This window comes from Equus quagga, chromosome 3 (assembly GCF_021613505.1).
Source record: "Equus quagga isolate Etosha38 chromosome 3, UCLA_HA_Equagga_1.0, whole genome shotgun sequence".
Classification (NCBI taxonomy): Eukaryota; Metazoa; Chordata; class Mammalia; order Perissodactyla; family Equidae; genus Equus; species Equus quagga.
In genome coordinates this window covers 95,976,945-96,003,710 of record NC_060269.1, presented here as the reverse complement: position 1 = coordinate 96,003,710, position 26,766 = coordinate 95,976,945, and the positions used below count along the sequence as shown (strand labels likewise).

The window sequence follows — 26,766 nt, the reverse complement described above, 5'->3', positions numbered from 1 at the left end:
CTCACAAGTACCTGGTCACCACCTTTTGCACAAGATAGGAAGGTGGGGTGGGGGGATCTTTTTCTATTTTTCTTACTTTTGAGTAGTTCAAGAATTTTTATTTTTATTTTTTTGGTGAGGAAGATTGGCCCTAAGCTAGCATCTGTTGCCAATCTTCCTCTTTTTGCTTGAGGAAGACTGTCACTGAGCTAACACCTGTGCCAGTCTTCCTCTATTTTGTATGTGGGATGCCGCCACAGCATGGCTTGATGAGTGGTGTGTCAGTCTACGCCTGGGATCCAACCTGCAAACCCCAGGCTGCCGAAGCAGAGCACGCAAACTTAACCACTACACCACCGGGCCGGCCCCAAGCACTTTTTTAAATGAATTTAAAGACACTTCTGTTTCCATTTTGAGAAAAAAGGTGATATCAGAGAAAGATGAGTCAGGTTAAGAAAAAGAGAGAAACATTCTCTTATAATAATGGAAACAACAATCAAGGCATTTCTAAATTTTCTATCATTTTTTGATATTAGGAAAAAAATTTATACAGCTTGGCTCAGAGATGAGTAAAGAACCAAAGGGCTAACAGGATAAATTTGAAAGTTTAAACGAAGTTCCTACCTTTACCAAACTGCAAAAGAACTACAAGAAAATAAACTTGAATATCAAAACTTTGAAGGGAGTAGGACTTTTTAAGCTCAGAAATGATAGAGAAGTTCATGAAAGAACAGATTTGACTCCATATAAATTTTAAAAATTAAAAAGGCAAACACTAGAAAAACAGTTGCCATAAATGTGACAGAGGATTAACATCACTATTATATAAAAAGTTTACAGAGTGGCATGAACTCACCACAACCCAGATCAGCAAAGGACAAGAACTAAGATGGTGGAAACACAATCGATTGGCAAACATGGGGAGAACGTTCAATCCACGTGGTAAACAAATTGTATTACGTGTCCAAGAAGAAGGGAACGGTTAAGCAAAGTGCAGTAACATATTCTATCTCTTGAATATTATCAGTAAAATATATTTGTATAAAGACCGAAACATAACGTGGGAAAACACCTATAATGTCATATTAAGTGAACAGAATATGCATGTTATGTACATGTACATGGACATCATAGGTATATCTAGTTTGATAACCATGTAAAAGTAAAACTCACCCACGGAGAAATGGCTGGGAAGATATCCATTAAAATATTAGCACTGGTTATCTTTTTTTTCTTTCCTAAAGATTGGCTCCTGAGCTAACACCTGTTGCCAATCTTTTTTTTCTTCTCCCCAAAGTGCCCCCAGTACATAGTTGTATATTCTAGTTGTGAGTCCCTCTGGCTGTGCTGTGTGGGACGCCACCCCAGTAAGGCCTGACTAGCGGCGCCATGTCTGCGCCCGGGATCTGAACCGGCGAAGCCCTGGGCCGCAGAAGTGGCGGGTGCGAACTTAATCACTCAGCCATGGGGCCGGCCCTGACACTGGTTATCTCTGAGACAGTGAAACTGTGGATAGTAGTAGTTCTTCTTATTTTACTGCATTTTCAAGTTTATCTTTACTGCTTATATATATTATTTTTATAACATAAAATCTAGTTTATACTTTTAAAGCTAATGCTATATATGATATTGTTTATGTTGATTATTCCATAATCTAGCATTACTTAATGCTCAATGAATAATTAGAAAAATACTTGTGAGATATTTATCCCACACGTCTTTTTCCTTACTATCAAAGCAGTAATACAAGCCTAAAAAAGAACTGAACATCCAAACAGCAAAACTAAGACACTGAAACATGAGACATATAATGGGATATTGTAAATTTAGCAAATACGTCTTCGAAATATGAAAGTTAGTTTAAAGAGCCTTAGACAAATTGATTTTTTGGGAACTCTTGAAATGTTAAATAGTTGGCAAAATAGAAATTAAAAAAAACAGAAAAAATGAAAAATAAATCTCAAAAAGGCTGTGGAAGCCATGGAATATCATAAATTGGATACACACTTTAGGCAAATACGTCGCTAACCAAAAGGGTCACAAGGCAAATTAGCTTTGTGTCAACAGACATGTTCCATGGCTGCTGAGTCCACAGCTTCATAAAAATGTAAGTGACACACGACACTCCTTAGACCAGGCTGACTGGTTCTTATCTACATGTGAAATTGCCGTCACCTTTTTCCGAAAACATTAATATTCTGACCTCATCAATATGTGAAAGTTTTGGGAAACGCACCACTGTAAACTGTGGGTCAATTAATCAGGCCCTCCACTGCCCAGAGAGGCCTCTTCCCGGGCTCAGAGACGCCTGGCATCAGACCCACCCGCGCCAACCAGTGAGGCCACCACGCCCTCCCCTTCCTTTGCCCCAGGTCCCTTTGCACACAGTCAGCTGACTTGGTTGGGAGGGAACCCATGGGACTCGGAAACAGTTGAGCAGGAGCTACTGGAATGCTCTCTTTCTCATATTGCTAAACAATAGCGTAATTAAGTCACAAGTGACATAAATCAGATCCACTAAATGCAAAAGGCCCAGTAGAGGGGCTGTAAGTCTTCCTAAAAAGCCACGTTTTTCTACAAATCCCAGCTTACAACCCAACCCACTAGGAACACTCAGCAGTTTGCACCGCACGTGCGCCTGTCCATTCCTACACAGGGTCGTTCATTTTTAGGACTCCAGCCTCCCTTTCCTGAACCCAGCCTTGGCTGGGGTCTCCCTGATTAAGTCCTGTGGTTCCAGCTGAGCTATCTGTGTCCTGTGGATTTAAACCGTGGCTAAGGATGTTTAACACTGTGCCACAAACCTTCTCTGGACACTGGACATTGAGAGACGGAAGGACTTGGTTCCTGCCCCTTATGGAGTTTCCAGTACATTGGGAAGAAAGATAGATATGTAAACCAGTTGTTCAAATGCATGAAGTCACGGTTGTAACAGCCGCACACACCAGGGAGAGCACACCCAGAGTCAGGGAACATCGCGGGGGAGGCAGCACGAGAGCTGAGAGAGGAGACAGTGAGGAGTTCATTCGTGACGGAGGGAGCAGCACACACACTGGCAGGACAATGTCATGGGGACTTTATTTTGGGGACTTAGAAATAATTGGAGTACAGTTGGAACTGTGCTGTCTAATACAGTAGCCACATGTGGCTATTACACACTGGAACTGTGGCTAGTCTAAATTGGATGTGCTATAAATGTAAAACATACACGGGATTTCAAAGGCTTAGTATGAACAAAGAGTGTAAAGTGTCTCAATTCTGAATAGTGATTACATGTTGAAATGATACTATTTTGGATAGTATTGGGTACATAAAATATTAAAATTAATTCCTCCTGTTTCTTTTTACTTTTTTATGTGACTGTTAAAAATTTTAAATTACATATGTGGCTCATATTAAATTTCTATTGGATAGCTCTAGTTAGAGTACAAAATTCTAGGTTGAGAGTGTCAAAAAATTAAATTAAAATAAAAATAAAATAAAGATGCTAGACATACAGCAGGAGGCAGATGGCTCAGGTCTTGAACATCACACAGGGAGAGTTGCTGGGACTCTAAGAAGGGAAGAGAAGGAAATGTCAGATGCCCTTTGGAAAATCACCCTGGAGTGGGGGGAAGAGAGACCAGGGCAGAGAGAGAAATAGAGGCAGGAAAACTACGGAGGCAAAAATGAAACAGTCAATGAGAGATCAACTTGCCTTCCAACCTCTTGCATCCGCTCTCAGGGTTCCTAGCCTTCTCTGTGCCACGGAGCCAGTGGCAGTCTGGGAAAGCCCGTGGACCCTCTCTCAGATAAACGTTTTTAAACACAGAAAATAAAACACCCAGGATTACAAAGGAAACCAATGATTGGAACACAGGCATCATTTAAAAAAATCTGTGATATGGCAATAGGTGTGCTTCTGATTGACACTTTAAATAAGATATGGCAGCGGGCCTAACAATTATGTAATTTTGAAGGATTTATGAATACGAACGATATTTCCAGCAACAGCTTTCATGAGACACAATGACACCTGTGCTTCCACGAGTGGTGAGGCCACGGGTGTGCTAACCCTGCCGTGGTTTGTTGCCTACATTTACGCTCAAAGGAAATGGTAAATTTTAGTGAATGGTTAGTGAAATAAATGTAATTTTTCTGCACCCAAGTCACGAACCACCTTGAATTCCTAGGTTAAGAACCCCTGGTAAGATGTTCCTGGGCGTTCCTCACAGGTAAGTTAGGGCCCCTCTAAACGGGAACGTGCAGGGAGTAACAGTCAGACGCTGTTTTACTGCTAGGACTTGTCTATCCCCATCACCACGTCTACGACAGCACTTTAAGCCAGCAGACACAATGGCCCAGAAGATGTTTTAATGGAATATTGGGTTTCTTTGGGTTATGAGTAGAACCTAGGACCACAGGAACAGGCCCAGGAGACCCAGAGGGAAAACTGTCGGTTAGGGTTTTTCCTTAGTTCTCAGCTGAGTTCATTCCTGCATGGAGGCGAGTCTCTCACCCAAAGGAATTTAGTTGAAAAACAAACACAGCAGAAAGACAAATACTGTATGATTCCACTGACATGCGCTATCTACAGCAGTCAAATTCCTAGAGACAAAGTAGAACGGTGGTTACTAGGGGCTGAGGGCAGGGGAAACAGAAGTTATTTAATGGGTATACAGTTTCAGATCTGCAAGCTGAAAAAGTTTTGGAGATGTGTTTTGCAACAATATGAACATACTTACTACTGAAGTGTATGCTTAAAAACGGTTAAGATGGTACATTTTACATTATGTGGGGTTTTTAAAATCACAATAAAAAAATGGTTACAATTGCAAAACAAACAAACCAAATGAGACACTCAGATCCTAATTCTGGTTCAACGTCTAATTGTCCCTGAGCAGGACAGCCTCAAAGGCAGACCTGCTGGACCCAGCACAGAGTTTCTTCAAGCATAAAACACGTATAAAGGGGCCGGCCCCGTGGCCGAGTGGTTAAGTTTGCACATTCCGCTTCGGCGGCCCAGGGTTTCGCCGGTGATCCCGGGCACAGACATGGCACCGCTCATCAGGCCATGCTGAGGCGGCATCCCACACAGCACAACTAGAAGGACCCACAACTAAAATATACAACTACGTACTGGGGGGCTTTGGGGAGAAGAAGAGGAAAGAAAAAAAAGATTGGCAACAGATGTTAGCTCAGGTGCCAATCTTTAAAAAAAAAAAAAATATATATATATATATATATATAAATGCTTTTTAAAATGAAGACCCAAGTGTTTTTTAAAAATTCCTTTATATAACAACAGAGCTCATCTTTGCAATTCTGGATATCGATTTGCACAGACTAAGACAATCCACTAAAACTAACAGCAAACACTTAAGTAGCGCTAATTATGTGTGAGGCACTAGTCCAAGCGCTTCATAAATCCTGACTCATTAACCGTTTAATCCTTATCACAATCCTCTGCTGGAGTCCTCCTTTTATCCCCACTTTATAGGTAAGGGAACCAAGGCACAGAGAACTAGTAAGTGGCGGAGGTGGGATTCAAAACAGGCAATTCGACTCCAGAGCCAGCCCATGAGCACCTGAGGCAGGGACCAGGATTTTTATCTCTGAATTCCAGCACCGAGAACAGTCCTGACTCATAAGAAATGAATCAGTCAGCAACCATTTATTGAGCAATCGATTACTGCAGAATTGTGAGGCATTTTCACCATTTAGTTCTGAGGAAGAAAGATCTTCCTCTCTGCTTCCTCTATTTTTTTAAACTTGGGAAGGAGAAACTTCCTAAGGTACTTCCTAAGAAACTTTCCTAAGGAAAGACTATTACGGGGTGGGGGGAGAAGGGACTCCCATCATAGGGGTTGGAGGAATACTGCAATAGAAAAAACTCTCTGATGGTAAGATCTCCAAGCGCCTCCCTCTACTAGTCTTTTAAAAAACGAGTAAGGCAATGCTCCTGACTTCCCAGCGTTTGGGACTAGTGGCCACTGCCAGAGACACCAACCCACCCTGCCACTGGGTTATCTCTCATAGCCAGGAGGGGTGGGGAAAGGAGTGAATAAGAGAGAGAAAAGCCTGTCTGCAGACCAACAATGAATTCTAGGCACTGGTCTAAAACTACATATGCCGGGGAGGGAAATAAGGGAAGGCCCTAAAAGTCACCAAAAAAAAAATCAAGGGGAGACCTTAAAAGGGCAGCGGGTGGGAAGAGTTCTTTATGGCTCAACTACCACGTTCTGCCAACTCTGGAGGAAGCAGCTGCATTTCTAAACACAACAGGCTGAGACTCAGCCCCAGTCCACACAAGCCATCCTCTGTTGCAGTATCACACACATGTGCCAAACATCAGCGGATTTCAGACAGGTGTAGCCTAAACTGTGCTCCCCGCGCCGCACGCAGAGGAGGATCGTGGGAACAGACGAGGACCCAGGCCGCAGTGGGATCACTCCAGATTTCTGGCAGGTATGGCAGGGAGGTGGTCAGGACTCACCTGTACGTGTACGGTCCCACTTCTTCTAACCGAGGGGTCTCCCCTCTTAGGATCTCCTCTGGATTGGTGACATTGAAGAAGTAGAACTGGGAGTACACAGGCAGAGGGGGATTCTTCCAGGAGTTAAAGGTCTCGGAACCATTCCTTAACACAACATTCTAGGGGAGAAAACCAAAAGGAGATTTACAAAGTGTTAGGCAGTTGGCTTTGAATACAGAGGCAGAGGGACACTCCCTACTCTGAGCTTCTAGCTCGCTTATTTTTTCCACAGGCATTCACCTGCAGTCCCTTGAGAGCAGGACCATGCCTTATGCCAATATGAAGCCCACAGCTCTATAAAAGGTCTTCAGTAAATATTTGTGGTAGAAGAAGGATGCTGGAACCACAGCTCATGGGTGGAAACATGGTGTTACCGAAACAAGACCACAGACTGAGAACCCAAGAGGCCCTATTGGCTTTGTTACGAAGATGCCACTGATTGTACAGCTGCTGTGGAAGTTAGGCCATTCTGAGACACACCACGCACTCCCAGGTGGTCCACATGAGAGAACAGGGAGGTAGGCCCAAGAAGACAAGCTTTGGTCCTTCCACTTGAGGTAGAGCCACACCCATCCTTACCACCTCCACCCCCAGGGGCTTTACATGCTTTTTCATTCAATCCCCGACAAACCCATCACACAGACATGTCTATGCATATTTTAAAGAGGAGGAAGCTGAGCCTCACTGAGGTTAAGTGCTTAGCATATTCTTTGTCTACCATCCTTCCCTCGTTTCTCACCTGTACCATGTGTTATGGGAACTGTGTGCCCCCCAAATTCATATACTGAAGTCTCAACCCCCAGGACCTCAGAATGTGACAGTATTTGGGGATAGGGTTTTTAAAGACAAATTTAAGGTTAAATGAGGTCATTAGGGTGGGCTGTGATCCAATATGACTGACGTCCTGGTAAGAAGAGGTGATTAGGACACAAATACACACAAAGGGAAGATCACGTGAAGACACAGGAAGAAGACAGCCATCTAAAGCCAAGGGGAGAGCTCTCAGAAGAACGCAACCTTGCTGACACCTTGATCTCAGACTTCTAGCATCTAGAACTATGCAACAACAGATTTGTGTTGTTCAAGTCATCCAGTCTGTGGTGTTTGTTATGGAAGCCCCAGCAAATAAATAAGCCAGGGCCCCCGTATGGGAAGGGTATCTTCCACCCTACTGACTTCAGGCTTGGCCAAATGATCTGATCAAAGAATGTGGATGGAATGGCAATGCCCCAATTTTGGGCTAAGGCCTTAAAAGGCATGGCAAGTTTCCATCTGCCACCCTCTGCCAAGAGAAGAGCATGCCTCAGGTAGCTGTTGACACTCCAGCCAAGGCCCTAAAATGGTGATGTGTGGACCAGACACGAAGCCTGGAGTCCAGTCTCGTTCAGCTGAGCCAGCCAAGCACAAACTGCAGCCAACCTGCGCACCTGAGAGTAAAACAAACGTTACTGTCACAAGCCACTGAGATTTGGGGTTGTTTGTCATCCAGCATTGCAACAGAAGCCTGATTAATCCAGCACCCAAGGTTAATAGACAGAAACCTCATATCTAGCAGCCCTAATGGTTCATAATTTGTCAATGGAAGAAAACTGCATTTTCACAGCAAAAATTATTGAAGTACACAAGAAAGGTAAAAGCATAGACTGAGACGTGCACAGTGATTAACTCTGCGTATTGGAAATTTGGATCACTGTTATCTTCTCCTTGATGAAATTTTGTACTTTCTGAATTTTTTATAACAAATAAAAATTAACATTGAGAAAATTTTTAAAAAGAAAATCGAAAGGGAAAAGTGGGACCTATTGACAGAGAGAATGTAGGGCCACTAGTGAAACAATAAGAAGTAGATTGCAAGAGCAGCATCCCCTGACGTCACCTGGGACTTCTCCGCAGTAAGGTTTTGAGTAATGATAAACAAATGAACCGGCTTCAAAACATGGTAGAAACCACATGCTAAAATGCACTGTGACAAAGCACACAACAGGATGTCAAATTTTAGCAGTCCAGCCTCCAATTTAATAGAAGCAAGGTTGCAAAAGAACTTAACGATATTGTTATACCATTAAAAAGAAAATATTCCAAAAATCTTTGTAGGGAAAATCAAAGTGGCTCTGGAATAAATGAATGCAGAACACCTAAGCTTGTCATCTGGAGAGCTAGATGCAAATTCACAGCACGAGTTGGCCGTGTCATAGAACTGGGGATGACTTGTGGTTTGGCATCAGTTCAGAACACGTAATCATCAGATTTCTATCCGAATGACACATGATTGAAATATCCTTGGCCTTTACTATCAGCACTAACTTACTGAGTTGAGATCAGATTGATGAGATAGAAAAATCTTGAGACAAACCATGAAACCTTGTTCCTCCAACCTTCTGGATCCAGCTCAGACTCTCTCCGTGGTGAAGCCCTCCCCACCCGCCCCTACACGCATTGATACTCTCCCTGCCCCAGTCAGGAGATTTTAATCTAATCAGTCTTTGTAAGCAATTTTTTAAGAGCTTCGTGGTCTTTTATCTTATCTTCTAAACAGGAGTCTTAGCTTTCAAGCGAGGGAGAGAGTCAGGCCCAGAGAGTGAGAGAGCACCAGAACTGGAAAGGCCCTCAGGGTAAGGAGATGTAACCCTGAGGCCCTGGAAGGGTGAGGGACTGTGCTGAGGGTCAGAGAGCTCCTTAATGTCAGAGCTGGGTCCAGAACCCAGTACAGCTTTTCTCCACTCTCCGACCCTACCTCTGCATACAACATTTTAATAAAATGGGTATAAATATACTACACATTTTAGTTATATAAGTTATATAGTACAGTTTCTCTGCTATAAAGTATGCATATAGCAGCTAGAAACAGCTCAGGAACATAAATTTAACCTTCCTAAAACTAATATGTTAACTATGAGAAGTCTAACGTAAATAACAAATTTTTTGTCTTTTAGAGGATTTTGAAGGCTCATAGATATTTTAAAAGTTGTCTGGGGGCCGGCACCATGGCCGACTGAGTTCGCCCCTTCTGCTTGGTGGCCCGGGGTTTCACCGGTTCAGATCCTGGGTGCAGACATGGCACCACTCATCAGGTCATGCTGAGGCGGCGTCCCACATGGCAACCAGTGGCACTCACAACTGTACCAGGCGGCTTTGGGGAGAAGAAAAAGGGGGGAAAAAAAGAAGATTAGCAACAGATATTAGCTCAGGTGCTAATCTTTTTTTTTTTTTTTAAGTCTGATTTCATTAAAATAAGAAATTTTTCTTGTCCATAAATTTCCAGAAAAGGGCAGGGCAATAATTTTCCCTCCTCCATGAATTCCTTGAGTAGCCCCCTTCAACTGGATGGATCATCCATTCTTTTGAACCCCTAAAACATTACATAGGAATTTCTTAGGAAAAAAAGTGGTCAGGACAGAAAACATCTTCTAAAAACTGAAGTTAACAGGAATCAACATGAAGCAGGTGATATGAGCAACGTAAAACGAAAATGAAAGTGCAGCTACTCAATATGGTAATATATTAGGTTCTCAAAACAGAGGTGCTGACCTACAAAAAACAAAGTAGGGTTTTTTTCTTTAATCTTCTCCACAGTGTCTAGGACAATGCAGTTCTTGGAGAAATATTTGTTCAATCAACAAAATACAGTACTAGAACACTTACACAATAGCTTCCATGGACTCTGCTTATCAGATGTTGGGGAAAAGAACTGGATATGAGGCAATCAGAGACGAGCAGATGAAAGGCACGGACGGCCAACGCAAAGCCACAGTGCCAGGCCTTGTAACAGGAGCTCGACAGCTCCAAATCCAAGTAGGGCCTTTAATGTGTACCCAGAGGAAGTAGTTGTTTACTGGCCATTTTAGTCACATTGAGATATGGAGAAAGCAATAGCTTCATTAGAATCACAGGTGCCAATCACAGATCTAGCACCTCTCAATTTGTCTATCTTATCGGAAATCCGGCACCCTACAGAGCTAAGTGCAGCCAGTTCCTTTTGTGGGTGGAAAGAAAAATCTATGTCCTTCCATGACCTCTTTTCCTAACAACTATTTAAAGCAGTGTTATACCCATGGTTTTCTTGCTAAGTATAGAAGTATTCTTGCAAATCATCAAAACACTATGTAGTATGTGCTAGGAGATAACCAGCAACATAGATACGGTTTTTGTGTTCCAGGAGCTTATCCTCTATTTAGGGGAATATTGATACACCCGTGCAATATAATCAATACTATAAAGTAGTATGTGATAAATGGCCAAAGAGTACACCAGACGATGGTCTCTACAGCGTTCAGACAATGGATTCTACGAACGGAGATGGAAAAACGTGGTCTTTAAAGTGAGCTGGGGATAATAAATAAAAATTTTGCAAGCATGGGGAGGTCAGGGTGGTAGATGCATTATGGACAGCCAGAGTTGATTCAACTATCCTGTCTGGCTGGACAGAGTGAGCCCTTCCTCCCTGCCCTGTGTCCATCTCTCCTAGAGTCCTCTGCTTAATCAGAAAGATAGCAGATGTGGAGAATGAGACAGTCAAGCATACAGAGGTGGGGTAGTATTAGGTGTGACTGGGTGTGGGTTTTATATGGAGTAGGGAGATTCTTTTAGAGAGGTAGGCTGAGATCATAGGAGTCTATGACGATATACAACGGGGAGCCATGGAAGGTTTTTGGGCTGTAGAATATTATCAAGAGCCAGGCACTATAGGTTGCCACTTTATCTCATCTAATCCCCTTAATAGTCTACAAGGTGAAAATCACCTTCCCCATTTTACACTTCAGGAGAGGTTAGCAGAACGCCTAAGGTTTGCTAGCAGTGAGTGGAGCCAGCCTCCCACCCCAGGACTCACTCCAAACCTGCGCTCCTGGCAATGCTGAATCTTATCGGATCCCTGTGCTCCTGGAAAACGGCAACAGTTCAAGAGTCCCCACTTCTATGTTCCAGGAAATGGCCTACTGCAAAGAAACACCCTTCCCCATGTGACTTGGGTAAGATTCACGGATGCCCCCTTTGTTTACCTAAGACAAAGCCAGACACAGACCCTTCAGATTTCCATTTTTTGCCTCATAATTGATTAGCTGAACCACTTGTTCCCACCCATCAATGGGAACAAAATGCTTGTTAATGTGCAGCATGGTGACTATAGTTAATAGTACTGTATTGTATACTTGAAAGCTGCTAAGAGAATAGATCCTGTGTTCTCACCACACACACACACACACACACACAGAAGTAACTATGTGAGGTGATGAATATGTTAATTAGCTTGATTGCGGTCATCATTTCTCAATGTAAGCATGTACCAAAACATCATGTTGTACGCCTTAAATATATACAATTTTTATTTCTCAATCATACCTCAATAAAGCTGGGGGAAAAAATGCTTGTCAGCCAAACTTTGGTTAAGTTTCTCTCCTCGGCAGCCTTGTTTACTCCTCCCGCTAAAGGAAAAATTCTGACCCTTGCGGCTGTGCAGGTCACACTGCCAGAGGCTCTCCCGTGTGCAAGTCCCCTCCTTCTCCTGCACCAGTCCTTTCCCCTTTGCAACAGTCCTTCCAAACGGTCCCTCCCTACCTAAGGCAGGAGACTCCTAACTCTCGCGCTGCGCTGCCTATGTTGAACTGACAGGCAAGTGGCGGTTTAGAAGGTTATGCTGGCATAGCGGGGAAGGAGGGCTTGGCGAGGATTACTGTTCGGATTAACGAGGTTTGAGCAGAGTGCTTATCTCAGGCCACGCTCAAAATGCCCAATAAATGGTGACTGGGGTCTTGATTGTTCCCATGTGCAGGCTGGGGCTGAGAGGGGTCCAGGGCTTGGTCTGAAGAAAACAAGGACTCATGTCACTACCGTGATTCTGCTCGAACCCAGCAAATGAGAAACAATAAAAGAGAGAAACAACAACAGAACGTCTTTAGTCATGATCCTCTCTTCCAGCTCTAAATCTAATTCAGTTTAGGTTGAAACAACAAGGAATTAGCATAAAATTGGAAATAACCAAAATGTTGAACAGGAAAAGAATGACAGTAAATTATGATAATTCACAGGTCAGAGTAGAAAGCAACCATGAAAATTATAAAAACTACACAGAAATAAGAAACAGGCTCAAGATCTATGTTAAATGGAAAAAGCAGACAATGTAAAATATGGACATGTATGGACAAAACTAGCAGATAAAAGGCAAAATGAAAATATTAGGGGGGGTGAAGTATAGATAATTTAAAAATTGCAATCTTTTAGTTACCCACCAAATCTCTAAGCATCCACACCAAACGTCTAATGGCGCTTATCTCTGTGGAACAGGATTATGAGGGGTCTTCCGTTCTCTCTGTTCTGTTTTTCTGCATTGTTTGGATTTTTTACACAGAAATAAATTACTTCTGTAAGCAGAAAAAAATAATTGCTCCCTTATAAGTTTTTTTAAAAACTGAAAATCTAAGAAAGAAACCCGGATTCTATGAAACGCAATTCCACCCTAAGAGAAAGGAGGAGTGGATACATAGAGAACCAGCTAGGTTTTTCCTCTGTTCTTGCAAAACAAAGGCGAGGCTCATGTCTCATCAGCTGTGGTCAGCTCTCACACAAAGCTCCAAGAGTCCCATCCCCCTCCCTGGGCTGCCCCGTCTCTCTCTTCCTATTGTTGTCAGGAGGTTGATTTTTCGCATTCTGTGTTCCACGCTAACTATTTCTGACAAGCATCACCGTAGGCACAGAACTTCAGAATGAGAAAGGACTTGCAATCTCACTTATTTATTACAGAAAATCACCTCGGAATTATGATCCCCGAAACAGTCAGTGAGTGTGAACGAACAGATGGTTAACTGCCCAAGGTTATCTTGCCTGGTTTGTATCCAGCTCTTAGGCAACCAAAAGTCCAAAGGCAAGTGGAAGAGTTTCCACCAAGAAGGGGGGCAAAACCCTTCCCAGAAGAGAGGGTAAAACTCGCAGTTCTTACAACAGTCAGACTTGAACTTGTTCCTCCAAGTTTCAAGTTCACTAAGGAAGTTGCAGGATAGAAATAAACATTTAGTAGACTTGAGTCCTTAACTAAACAAAGCAAATGAAAAACCTAACAATAAAACCAATCCTTGACAGCTTGCCAGAGTCACACGGATAGCAGATTCTGTTAGGACCCGGGCTTCTCCTCATTGCCTGCCCCCGCCCCGTCCCCCTCCTCCCCCCCGCCACTCTTAGCTGAGTCAACACCCACACAGTCTCCTTTGATTACACCACCTTTTATTCCATTCAACCTTGCTCTCAAGAATGCTGGCTTCTCCTCCACCTTTAACGTGTTTCTTTCCCTGCACCTGACATGGCTGGATGGTGGTCAAGGAACCCACCATAAATCCCAGAGTAGACTGCTTGTTGCATGTGCGTGTGTGTGTGTGTGTGTGTGTGTGTGTGTACACACTAAGTAGGGAAGGAGAAGGGGAATGGGAGAACAGGAGAAAGTTCATAAAAACAGCTGCCAACATTTCTAAAACAGTTGCTTCTTTATTTTTATCTCCTTCCCCTGACGTTCAGCTCAAAGGACAATACCATTACCGCCAGGGCCAGCTGCTGTCTACTGTGAGTCTCCAAGAGTCAGGTGCCGTGCTAGTGCTGTATGAACACAACCTCTGAGCGTTACACTGGCTCTGCAAGGTAAGAATTCCTATTTTGCAGATAAGGAAATGGTGGCACTGGCTTTCCCAAGCTCACAGAGCCAGTAAGTCAAGTCAAATCCTCCCAAGTCCAGGTTTGTGGGTGGCCACTCCAGCAGCTGCCATCCCACGGCACTCCCAGGGGAGAGCTGCCAGATTCTGCTAATAAAAACACGGGATGCCCAAGTATGTCCCAAATATTTCATGGGCTAAGTAAAAAATGCTTTAATTCTTAGGAGACGCATGCTGAAGGATTCATGGGCAAAGTGTTGTAACGTCTGCAACTTACATTCAAATAATTCAAGAAAAAGTGTCTCCGAGAGAGATGAGGTAAATATGGCAGGATGTTAAGAGCTGATAAGTTGAAGTGAACCAAAATATTGCATGAGACCTACTCACTAAAATATTATTTGTTGTTTATCTGAAATTCAAATTTAACTAAGCATCCTGTCTCTTATCCGGCAATCCTATCTCAGAGAGACCATGAAACTGTGCAGAAACCACAACCTAGGCTCTGAGGCCTTCCTGGGAAGTCAGCAATTCCCTCTGCAGGACAGGAAACTAGGGCTGCTGCGTGAGGTCATGGTGTGAGATCACGGTGAAGTCTCGGTCTGGAACTGACATGTGAGGAACCGAGAAAGGGAGAACTGGGCCCTGGAGTTTCCAGGCGGCTGCTCCGCCCTGGTTATGCTAATGCATCCAGAGAAAGCGCCTCGACCTCCTGCAACAAGATGGTCTAGAAGAGGTTCTCTTGTGACCTTAAACTTCTAATTTCTGGCCCCAAATCCTCAGGACATTCAACTGTACACTCCTAGGAGCTTGCTTTGCAAAGAGAGGACTCAGAAACTAACAAGTACTAGCCCTAACCTCAAGCCTAGAGAATGTCTGACACAAAAAGTCATTTACTCCACCTAACACAACGAGCCAGTTTCCTGGGTCACAAGGAGCCCTTTGCTCAGTCTAAACATAATGCTGTGGCTTGGAAACAACTGGTTGTCCTGACTGAGGACTCTGCGGTGGTGGTGACAGCCACCAGACAAGCCCTGTAATCAGCAGAATTTTCTTTTAACGCTAAATTAAAAATCAATGTAAGGTCCTAAATCAGTTTTACAATGTGACTTTGCATATTGTTTATTAATCTTAGTCAAGCAGAACACGATGAATTTTTTCAGGCATAATTCTGTGGCACTATCACCGAAAGAAATATTGGAAAGATTATTGAGTTATATGGTGACTCTGCAGTGTCAACAGCCAAATTAATCATTTGGATTGAAAAACTTATTTTTCAGTTAATTAACCAAAATGCATATATTGAGAGCTTTCTATGTGCCCAAAAGGCATAGGCCTTGTCCTCAACAAGAAATTTAGCTATGGACCCCAAACTGACATGCATGTAATGATTAGTGAACAATTACGTATGTGCCAGGTCCAGTAATTCAGTCCAAAAAAGGGCTTGCACATGAAATTATTTGGATCATTTCAGTTGTACCGATCCATCCCAAAATCCCCATCTGGGCATCTCACAGGTTGCTCAAAGTCAACGTGACCAAAAACAGACTCATGATTTTCTCCCCTAATCAGTCATGAAGTCCTACTGGTTTTACTCCTCCTCTTCTCCCTTTCTATTCCTGTGCCCATTTCATCAGCAGCCTGGACCGCGGCCATACTATAGGTAGTCTCCTAACTGGTCTCCTTCTCGCCAGCCTTGTTCCTTTCAAATCCATTACCTACCTCAGCCTCCAGAGTGTTCTACCGAAAGTGCCTCTGGGAGCAGCCACTCTCCCCAAGGCTCACAGAATGAAGTCCAAGGTCCTCGACCTGCTGTACTAAGCCCTGCCACCAGTCATCATCTGTCATTTCCTGGTAGGCACTTTATGCACCAGCGACACAACTGCCCACTGTTCCCCAGGTATGGGCTGGACCAGCTGCTTCTGGGAGGGCTGTCATGACTTGATACAGCCACAAGACACAACACGTCCAAGTCAGCCTGAGAGAGAGACTTCGGCAAGGCAACACGAGGAAGGTTGTTGAACAAGCTGTCCCGGTTTAAGCCACTTCCAAATGATAAAAATAGGTACTCCAGGGATTGCGTTAGGCTTTGATGGGAATATGTAATACTTGTAAAGAAACTTTCAGGACTCAAGAGCACTGTGGGCTGTTCTTTTAGTTCAACAGGGTGAAACTTGATAATTAAACACAATTCAGCAACCATGTTGCCATCTACACAGTCTAAATTCAACCAGAGATAATACCCACCCACTTTGAGCACCTGGCCTATTAGCATGTAGATGATTCTCATTGGACTCCAGATTAATAAAACTCGCCAAATATCAAACACCAGTTGATTTGCTTTGTTTCTAAAAATTGCTCCCTGAAATGCAAACTGGTGCAGCCACTATGGAAAACAGTATGGAGATTTCTCAAAAAATTAAAAATAGAACTACCATATGACCCAGCCATCCCACTACTGGGTATCTATCCAAAGAACTTGAAATCAGCAATACAAAAAGTTCCATGCTCCCCTATATTCATTGCAGCATCATTTACAATAGCCAAGACACGGAAGCAACCTAAGTGCCCATCAACTGATGACTGGGTAAAGAAATTATGGTATACACACACACACACACACACACACACACACACACACACACACACACACAATGGAATATTACTCAGCAATAAAAAAGGATAAAATTGTCCCATTCAAAACAACATGGATGGACCTTGAGCGTATTATGTTAAGTGAAATAAGCCAGATAGAGAAAGACAATCTCTGTACGACTCCACTCATAAGTGGAAGTTAAACACGTAGACAAAGAGAACAGATTAGTGGTTACCAGGGGAAAGGGGCAGTGGGGGGTGAGCACAAAGGATGAAGGGGTGCACCTACAACATGACCGACAAACAATAATGTACAACTGAAATTTCACAAGGTTGTAAACTATCATAATCTTAATAAAAAGTAAAAAAAACAAAATTTCTCCCTGAAATTAGGCAAAGCCAAGCCAGACTCTTATAGTAACATAAGTAATTTGCACTCTTTATCTTTTTTAATTCTCTATTGAGGTAAAAGAAATAAGCTGCCATTAACATTCTACCCTTATTCTCTAACCTTATATTTAACTCAGGAACAAATGCACTGGCATTCTTTCTTTTTAATGTCGCTGCTGTTGAACTCATTTTGCTTTAATTGCAACTGTAATAATTTCAGCTAACGAGATCTGATAGTTGAGGTTCAAATGTTAGTTCAGCTGTAAGCAGCTGCTCTATCTGTCAATTATAGACAGGACAATGTGGTGGAATAACTAGCCCCCAAAAGCTCCTGCCACCAAACACCCACTAGAACAGCTTTTAAAAGCTTCCAGGTAATTACAAAGGTGAAACTGAGGTTGAGAACTGCCAGCCTAAAAGGAGAAAAGCAGCCACCAACTGGAACCTTAGTCAAATTGGGGAAATATATGTGCATGGGGTGGAGGGGGAGCAGTGGATGAGAAAGAGGATTTTAAGATGAGAATAAATAAGAAGAGTGGCCATGAAAACAATGCCTGGGGTCTGTGTGTGACTTGTGCAGCCAGTCTTACTACTTTACAACCTGTTGGTTGTGATTATATTTCTCAGAGATGAACTAAGTGATGTTTTCATCACCTATTTATATCTGTGTCTTCTCTTCCTTCCTTTGCTCTGGGTTATTAGAAGCATACAGGGTTAAAAGCAAATATCCTTAAAATGGGACTTGCCTGCATGGATTACATTACTACAACAAGGGCATTCTGCTCATTTTCTCTTGAAACAGCATAAAACTCAGCTGCTGCAGGGGCCGAGTGGGTAAGGTACATGAGTGAAGTGGGCGCCAGTGTGTACATCTGCGTGCACGTCAAACCTTAGCAATAACATCCACGTCTACAGAGAAATATGCCCTCAGCCACTTCTGCTAAATACACGACCCTCTCAGGCTTTCATTTTCCTTCTTTTGCTAAAGAAGGTCAGATCCAAACAGATATTTCTCTACTCTAAGAAAGACAACAGAGCAAGCATGATGGCCAAGGGCGCCTTCACTGGGCCTTGCAGTCGGGGCCAACAGGAGTGTGAAGGACGGCGGGAGCAGGGAGGGAGGCGCCATCTGAAGGGCAGCCTCTATCCTGCTCAGACTGCTGCCACACAGCCCTGCAGAGCATCCCCATGTTTCAAGTGAAGCTGGCAATCTGGATAACTGGGGGAAGTTTCCAGATTTTAAAGGTATCAACTATTAAGGAGGCAAACATGTGACCACTGGTCTACAGAGTAGAACAAAAATGTGAAGCTAGACAACAAGAACAATATGCAAACAAAATCACTCCCCAAAACAGATGTTTTCGTCTACTCATCTTCCCGTTCATCCAAGCAACATTTACTGTCCATCTATTCGTATGATATTGTATTTGGCGATATGAGAAGATGATCAAAGCTAAACACAGCAGGACCCCCACCTTCAAAGAGAGGTTTTGGGCTAGCTTTAAATACTAAATTATGTCATATGGATTGAAAATCCCTGGCAGGGATGAGGCTAGAGGGGAATTATCGAGTAATTCCATTATGGAGACGCTGATGTTCTTGTCTAGTTTGATTAGCACACAGGGAGAGACAGCACGGTCACTAAACTCATCACCGATGGCCAAGCTACTATATTTCACCCTGGACTCATGGGGAAACTAAGAGGACAGATAAATGCATCATATACTAAACAAAATCCTGGTGGTTTGAAAACATTAATAATATGATTTCCAAATTGGTCTTACAGACATATAACAGGGATATTAATTACTGTTTAAATTATTCTAAAAATCAACAGAATTAGTTAAATGAAAACTAGATCAGTAGTTCTCAAAGCATGGTTTGAGGACCCCTGGGGGGTCCCCCAGACCTTCTCAGGGGGTCCACAAGGTAAAAACTATTTTCATAATAATACTAAGACATCATTTGCCTTTTTTGTGTGTGTGCTGAGAAGGACTGGCCCCAAGCTAAGATCTGTTGCCAATCTTCCTCTTTTTGCTTGAGGAATATTGTCCCTGAGCCAGCATCTATGCCAATCTTCCTCTATTTTGTATGTGGGATGCTGCTTCAGCATGGCTTGATGAGTGGTGTGTAGGTCCACGCCCAGGATCCAAACCTGTGAACCCTAGATCACCGAAGCGGGGCACACAAACCTAACCACTATGCCACTGGGCCAGCCCCTCGTTTGCCTTTTTGACTCTCTTTCTCTCATGAGTGTAGAGTGGAGTTTTCTGGAGGCTACACGACCTGTAATGATGTCATCGCTCTGACAGCTGATGGCATATGTGCTTGTGTAGTCTTGTGTTTTACAAATTTATCAGTTTTAATTTCTAATATTATAAATATCGATAGACATGACCCACAGAAACATAAGATCTTTGGGTTCTTCAATAATTTTTAAAGGGGCCTGAGGCCAGAAAGTTTGAATTAGATCATAAATTCTGTAAGAACAGGCACAGAGTCTTGTTTACTATCGCATCCCTAGCTCTTAGCACAGTGCCTCACAAACAGTCCACACTCTGTAAATATTTACTAAATAAATGAATGACTGCCAAAGTATATACCTAAAAATGCTTTTAGATATAGAGAGCAAACATGGAAAGCAGCGTTTATTTTCCTCAGTTGCTTCTGACTAGTTACCAGCTTTGATTAAAATGGTCCCTTCATTTGTACGTTGTGCATATACAGTATAGAGATGGATGATACAGGCCATAAACGCCTTGTCACTTGGCCAACATCCTATGTTTTCATTAATAAGCTTATAATCCCACCTGCTGATTCTTCCCTGGGAAACAAGCAAATGTCTGGCAAAACAGATGGCCTCTTTGCTGCGGCCTGACAGAACGAAATCTTGCACTTTATTAAACAAGAAAACAAAAGTGATTTTCACAGGCAAGAACTTCCCCCTCTGTCCCAAAAACCTTTCCTTTACTGTAAATTTACAGAATAATAATAATTAGTAGTAGTAACACCCTCAACTAGAATTATCGTCTCTTTTATATGTCAATTATACTTCAACAAAGCTGAAATTAAAAATAAATAAATAGTAGGAATGGGAGCACCTCATTTTTGGAAAGTTCACGTGTTACTATATATGCATAAATAAAAATGTGGAATAATCAACAATATGTTAACAGTAGTTATCTTTGTTTTATTAGTTTTTGTTGTATCTGACTTTTTATAATGGCCTGTATATCTTATCAGAAAAATAAATAAAATACAAAGGTTTCAGAAAAAAAAAGAATTGCCATCGCACAGAGTAAAGACATGGACTAACGTAAGCACCATCCAAACCAGCAGGAATGGACTTGACGGTCAGCTCTTTAACCTGGGTGCCCTTCCGAAAGACTCTGATTCAGCAGGGCTGGTGGGGTTGGGAATTTTTAAATCTTCAGAAATGATTTTGATGCCGTTCCTGGAGTCTAGAGACGACACTGAGAACTACTGGCTATTCCGTTGTCTTAAGCATTAATAATGAATGCACTCACGGTCACCATAAATTAGTAAGATGTTGAAAGAAACATAATATGATTTTGAATAGTGAAACATGGTCCCTCTCCTCATGCAGCTTATGCACAGGTGGAAGAGACAGATTTTAATCAAACAACCAATCAAACAATCAAAGGACTATAAATTTTCAAGTGCTGTAAGTGATAGGAAGGAGCAAAACCCACGACTTTGTGCATGTAGACAAAGATTATCCAGACAGAAGTTAGGGGTGACAGGGCTGGATCTGGAGGATGAGTAGGAAGTAACTAGAGGAAGAATAGAGAGAAAGCATTCCAGGGAGATGGAGCAGCATGTGCAAAGACCCTGGTGGGAGGAAGCAAGATGAGAAAAAAGCACTGAGTGGAGATGACAGGATCAGAGCAGGGAGAATAGGGTGTGCTGTGAGGCTGCAGAGGCCAGGAGGCCCAGGCCAGGCAATCCTTTAGGGATATGAAGGTGTCTTATTTTCTTTATCACAAGGAAGGGGACAGTAGTAGTTCAGTCAGATGAATTTTGGAGGGTTAAAATGAGAGTCAAGGAGAGAAGAAAAAAAAATGAATGCACTCACAGTCACCATGAATAAGATGTTGAAAGAAACGGAATATGATTTTGATATCACAAGATCACGTTTCTAAAAGCCAGGAAGGAGCTGTATAGTTTTGCCTAGGAGTCACAAAATCTTGCAAGGATCCTGCCTCTGTTTATAGATGGATGATTTCTGTTTGTGCTGAGCCAATCACATTGCTCTGGTACAAATCTGGAAAGGAGAAACTAAGAGATGAAGCATGTTCATGGGAGGCTCCGCAGCTGGCAGGTCACTTTGGTTGGGGCTGAGGAAGCCCCAGATGAGTAAACAGCCTGGGCCCAAAGAGTAAACAGGGGAATCTGGCTGGTAGGGAAAGCAGAGGAAGGAGCCGGAGACACAGAGAGTGCCTGGGGCCTGCCAATGTTCCAGTTTCTACTGTACTCTCAGGAGGCCTCACTGTGCTGTGGTTCTCGCCCTCAGACTTCCACGAGCTTCCTCTTCCAGCTATACAAAAAGAAAAAAATCCTATCTTTCTTGAGCTAGCTTGAGCGGGCCTCAGCTCCTTAGAGAGCACTGCTCCTCTTTAATGCCAAGAAGCGGAGGACAATGTGGTATGTGAAGATAGAATTTATTGTCTAAACCAAGAGGGTGCTAGTAATTACACTAGGACAACAGGTGTAAATAAACCAGGACTGTCGCAGGCAATGGACGTATGGTCATCCTCGGGATGGGAAACTCGTGCATCAGGAGACCCAGCTTCCATCCCTCACCCTACCCGTCCCTCTCCATTTGGCCTTCATAAGTCACTCATCCTCTTTTCCAGTGTCATACAAATACAAAGGCGATTTGATACCCACCATCACCCATCTCAAAACCAACATATTCTCACCTGCTTTGACAGTAAAATAACAGATTAAGTGATGCCTAAGGTTTTTTCTTATTCTAAGATTCTATGTCTTCGTAACTCTGAAAAGAGGCAACTCAGGAAATGAGGTAGATATACAAGAAGGTGCCCTTTAAGATCGTGTAGAGTTGACTGTCTTTACATAAACAACAATGAAGATGGTTTATTAGTTAGACTTTAAAAAAGAAGACCCCCACATATTCACCAATCATTGTTATTTGGTTAAATCATCAGTGATTATATTTTAGTTCTTGAGGCATCAGTAGAACAGCTCCAAAGTTGCTATGGCTCCCAAAAGAGACCGGCTGGTACTCACTTGCCCAGAGCCTCGGGTTCCGGCAAAGGGCAAGTGTGTTTGTCCTGTTCATCTCATTCCTGAGTCCTAACGCTATCATCCTTCCTTGGCCTGTGAAAAGGAAAAACGTGAACTGTCTCCTTCCTTCTCACTGGTTCCCTTGGCAGCCCTTCTCCTTATCAGCCAGCCCCGACCTTGGCCAGCTCCACATCCCCATTTCTGGGAGATGTTCAAGTCTCAGGGCAAATTTAATATCCTGTGCTGCACAGCAGCTCTCAAGCAAAGGTCACATGCCAGTCTCACAGAATCTCAGAAGTCTGGAGCTGGAAGGAACCCTATCTACCCCATAAACTTCAGTTCCTAGATGAGAAAAGAGTAACTAGAAACAATAACAAATGGTAGTAACAGTCAGGCATGTGGGAGGGACTGTGCCAGATGCTTTACATCAATCACTTAATTTCATTCTTGCAACAACCCCAAGGTCGGTATTCTTATGACCCCCATTTTCCGAATGAGGAACCTGAGATTTCCAGGGGTTCAACAATTTGCTACTCAGTTTGCTCAACTTAATCCAGGAATTCATTAGTGACAGAAAAAGGAATTTTAACCAAGTTCTGCTGATTCTCAGGACAGTAAAACCACCAAAGTGAGGCAAGAGGCATTTATCAGGTACCTACATGCACCGGGCACTGCGCTAGGTGCCAGGACAATTAGCAGGGTTACCAAATGAAGTGTAACATACAATCCTGCCCTTCCAGGCTCTCGGGAGGAAAAGAGACTGTTGTGTTTCTGAAAAGTTCTGCCTTCTGGGAGGTCCAAACACTGGACAGAGAAGGTCTGATTACTGCTCAGAACATCCCCCAGGAAGCACGTGTGGGCAGGCATCACCATGCCTCTTTTGCAATTGAGAAAACTGAAGCAGAAACAACCACAGGGCTTGCCCAATACAAAGTAGTAACCAGTGAGGGCAAGAATGGAAGTAAACTGTCTTGGTTCCTTCCACTTTATTCACTGGACAAAATGAAAATCTCCCTTCAATCACCTCTGCTCACTGCAGGGCTCAAGGACAATTATCACTTGAGGCAAATTCTTCTGAAAGGAATTATGTTACTAAGATTCTCAGAAGTGGCCAAACCTACTCATTTGAATTTCATCCCTTTTCTCTCGTCTCTTTTTGATGGAGACAAGCCAGGGCATGAACAATCTTCGAATGAAAAAACTAAGAACTGGAAGTCTCAGAGTGGATTACATGCAAGTCAAGGTAGGAGCGAATTGTGCCCTAACAATACTAACAGAAATAACAATGGCAGCCAAAATCGATCCCCTGTCCCCTGCCTGAGCCTGTGCTGACGGCTTTACACAGATCATCTCACTCCATCCAGGGCTCGTGGGAAGCTCACACAATGCGAGGAGGCCCTTCCTAAGAAAAAGAGAATTTGGGATACAGAATTAGGTACAGGGTCTTGGAAGGGCCTATGTGAGCGAATCGCCCAAAACTTCAGCTTTGTGAGCTTCATGGTAAATGCACTGCTGTGCCCAAGACAGCTAACATCCTTACTTTTCCAAATAATGACAGTGAGGCTCAAAGAAGCTACATAACTTGCCCAAAGTCAAAAAGGTTGTAAATGGCAAGGCTGGGATTTGAACAAAGGGTGTCTGACTTCACATCTCATGTATTTTTTCTTTGCTTATGTGGCTTCCAACAAAAATAAAACTACCATTTACCAAGCACTAACTATATCCCAAGAAAATTATACCCATTTTCCTTAATAATTCTTATAACCTCTCTATTTACATGAATTGTTATTATCCCCATTCACGGATGGGGAAACTGAGAATCAAGAAAGGTTAAGCGCATGGCCCAAGGCCACCCAGCTAGTACATGGTGGGGCCAGGACTCATGCTCAGGAGTGTTGACTTACAAAGTCCTCACTCTTTCCCACTACCCCAGGCTACCTCCCCACAGGTGATCCAGGAGAGCTGAATGGTAATGATGAAATGCGTGACCTCTGGTTCACTTACAGTATTCCCACATCTGTCCACTGAAACTAGCCTCGTCAGTGAGTTTCATACACCACATGGTGCAGTGCTGCTTAACTGGACTGGGCAATTCAGAAAGTCTCCCTACCCTATATAATTTATTAGCCGGATCAGAGTTCACTTCTCATGGAGGAAACCACGTGGAAAAGCCAATCACTAAACATCAACGCAAACTCAAGCCCCAGCCAAGCTGCCCTACAGTCACTCCCTTGCCTCCCCAGAAATGGAGACTCACAGAGCATCCGAGGGCTGGTAAGAGCTGAGACACTGGGAAGATCACTCATCTCATAGGGATCTCCTGAAACAGTCTTTCAAAGCCACACAAGAAAATTCACATGTTGACAAGAGCTGCATTGCTGAACTCTAGTCACCCAAGCAAGAGTTTACATCCTTAAACGATCTCGCCATGGATTTGCAGGGGGACAGGGGTGGAGAAGCTTCAGTTTAATCTCTCCCTTGAACGTGGGTGCTCAGGGAAAAACATGGTCTTGAGAGGCTCAGGCAGTGGACTTCGTCTTCCCTTGGCAATGTGAACTTTTAAAAAATTATATCATGCTTTGCCATGACTATTTTTCGTTTTTGTTTTGTTTTAAGTAGGCCGTAGCTGCCAGATTTCAAGTAACTGATGGCTTTTGGAAACCTCTACTAAAGGAATATGTATTGCCACCTGGAACGATACTTTATTAATCAGAAGTGCAGTGATCAAGCTGGACCAGGCCCGGGCTTTTTTATCCGGCCAATAGCAAGTGCAAGCCAGTGGGAGAAATTAAGCATGCGGTTATGGGTGCTAACAAGAAAGGCTGCTCCAGAGATTTTCTTTTGTAAAGGAAAAAGTGATCCAAGTAACTCTCTTTTGTTCCTCCTTCCACACAGATCGGTGGGGGTGGGTGAAAGGACAGAAGAAATGACCACTGGTGAAGGCAACAATGGAGAAGTCTTCTGAAATGATCAGCTCTCCAACCCACTCATCTAGGGGGAAGAGAGAGGTTCAGATTCTTTCAAGAATCTAAATGAATCTTTGCCTGAAGCTTATGGCTGTTTGAGAAGAGCAAGAATCAATGGCGAGACAAAGCAAGGCAGGCTGTTGGTACAAGATGCCAAGCTGCTAAGTGTTTGGGGGGTAGAGGTGGGGCGGGGTAAGCACAGACTGACGGATTGAAATGTCACCCAGCCCAAAGGCCTAACAGAGCCACCAACTGCCGTGCAGTGCCCTGCCCTGCCCAGGAAGGCAAGCACACAATAGACCACACGCCCACCGCCTCACACCACTTCAGAGGCCTCAGCAAGCAGCCGACAAACCTGCCTCCTCTGCGGTGTCTTTCATTTAGTTTTGGGTCTTCGTGAAGTGGGAGGGAAATGAGTTTGGGCCCAACAGAGATTGGGGTGTAGGGAGGGCGGGGGGCGAGATGCCAATGATAAAATATAAGTGAAAGCCTTTTTTTTAAAGTCTAGATCCACAGTCTTACTTATTATTATAAAGGGAACAGTCATTTCCATTGCCCCCCATTCTTCTTTAACCCTTACCGACCAACCCCAAAAAAACAAGGAAGAAAAGAGGGCTCTAGTCGGGAGAGCTCGCCCGGGTGCACAAGGTTCAGCAGGGGGATGGTGAGCTGCCAGAGGTCCCCCCCACCCGCTCCGGCCACCCCGACACGCGAGCGCGCGGGTGCGCACACACACCGCCCCCCTCACCTTCTCGATCGTCTGGTCCACGGCCTTCTGGAAGACCCGAGCCACCAGCAGCGTGACGCTGGTCACCAGCAGCAGCAGGGACAGCGTCCCCACCGTGTAGAAGCAGCACCTGCCCATCCTGCGCGCCGCTCACGGGCCGGGCGGCCGAGCACAGGGAAGAGGGAGGAGCCGCCGCAGCGGCCGGAAGCCCCGGGACCACGGCGCCCGCAGCGCGGCCCGGCTCTCGGCGCCCGGCTCCCGGCTCCGCGGCTGGGCTCCCGGCCCGCGCTGCGCCCGGCTGGCCGGCCGCGCGGGGGACCCGCCGCTCTGGTTTCGGTTTCCCTGGCCGGGGTGGCCGCGGCGCCCGGCAGGCGCAGCTCGGAGGGAGAGAGCGGCAGGGCCGTGACGCTCGCGGCCGGGCTCGCCGCAGCCCCGGGAGGCGACAGCCAGCAGCTGCGCGGGGAGCGGGCGGGGCGGAGGCCGGGCCGCAGTCATGTGCCCCGGAGCGGCGGCCGCGATTCGGCCCGCGCGAGCCGGCGGTGACCCCGCGCCCTCGGCTCCCGGAGCCCGGCCAGGCCCCGCCGCGCCCCGCCCCCTCGCCAAAGGCTCCCCCGGCGCCCCGGGAAATCGCCGGGCCTCCTTGGCTCTTTCACTTACTCACCCCGCGGAGACGTACTGCGGGCCTACCAAGTGCCC

The 26,766-nt window shown here is 44.3% G+C and overlaps 1 protein-coding gene across 1 annotated transcript in view; it reads right to left on the bottom strand.

The window, feature by feature from the left end:
• Positions 1–26,458, bottom strand: part of SCARB2 (scavenger receptor class B member 2) — a 69,631-nt gene extending 43,173 nt beyond the window's left edge. Inside the window, exons 1-2 of the mRNA XM_046656279.1 lie at positions 26,092–26,458; positions 6,455–6,612 (exon numbers count right to left, since the gene is read on the bottom strand). Coding sequence (XP_046512235.1) covers positions 6,455–6,612; positions 26,092–26,208 — 275 coding nt within the window. The 5' untranslated portion in view covers positions 26,209–26,458. The remainder of the gene's footprint in view (positions 1–6,454; positions 6,613–26,091) is intronic.
• Between the last annotated feature and the right edge of the window lie 308 nt (positions 26,459–26,766).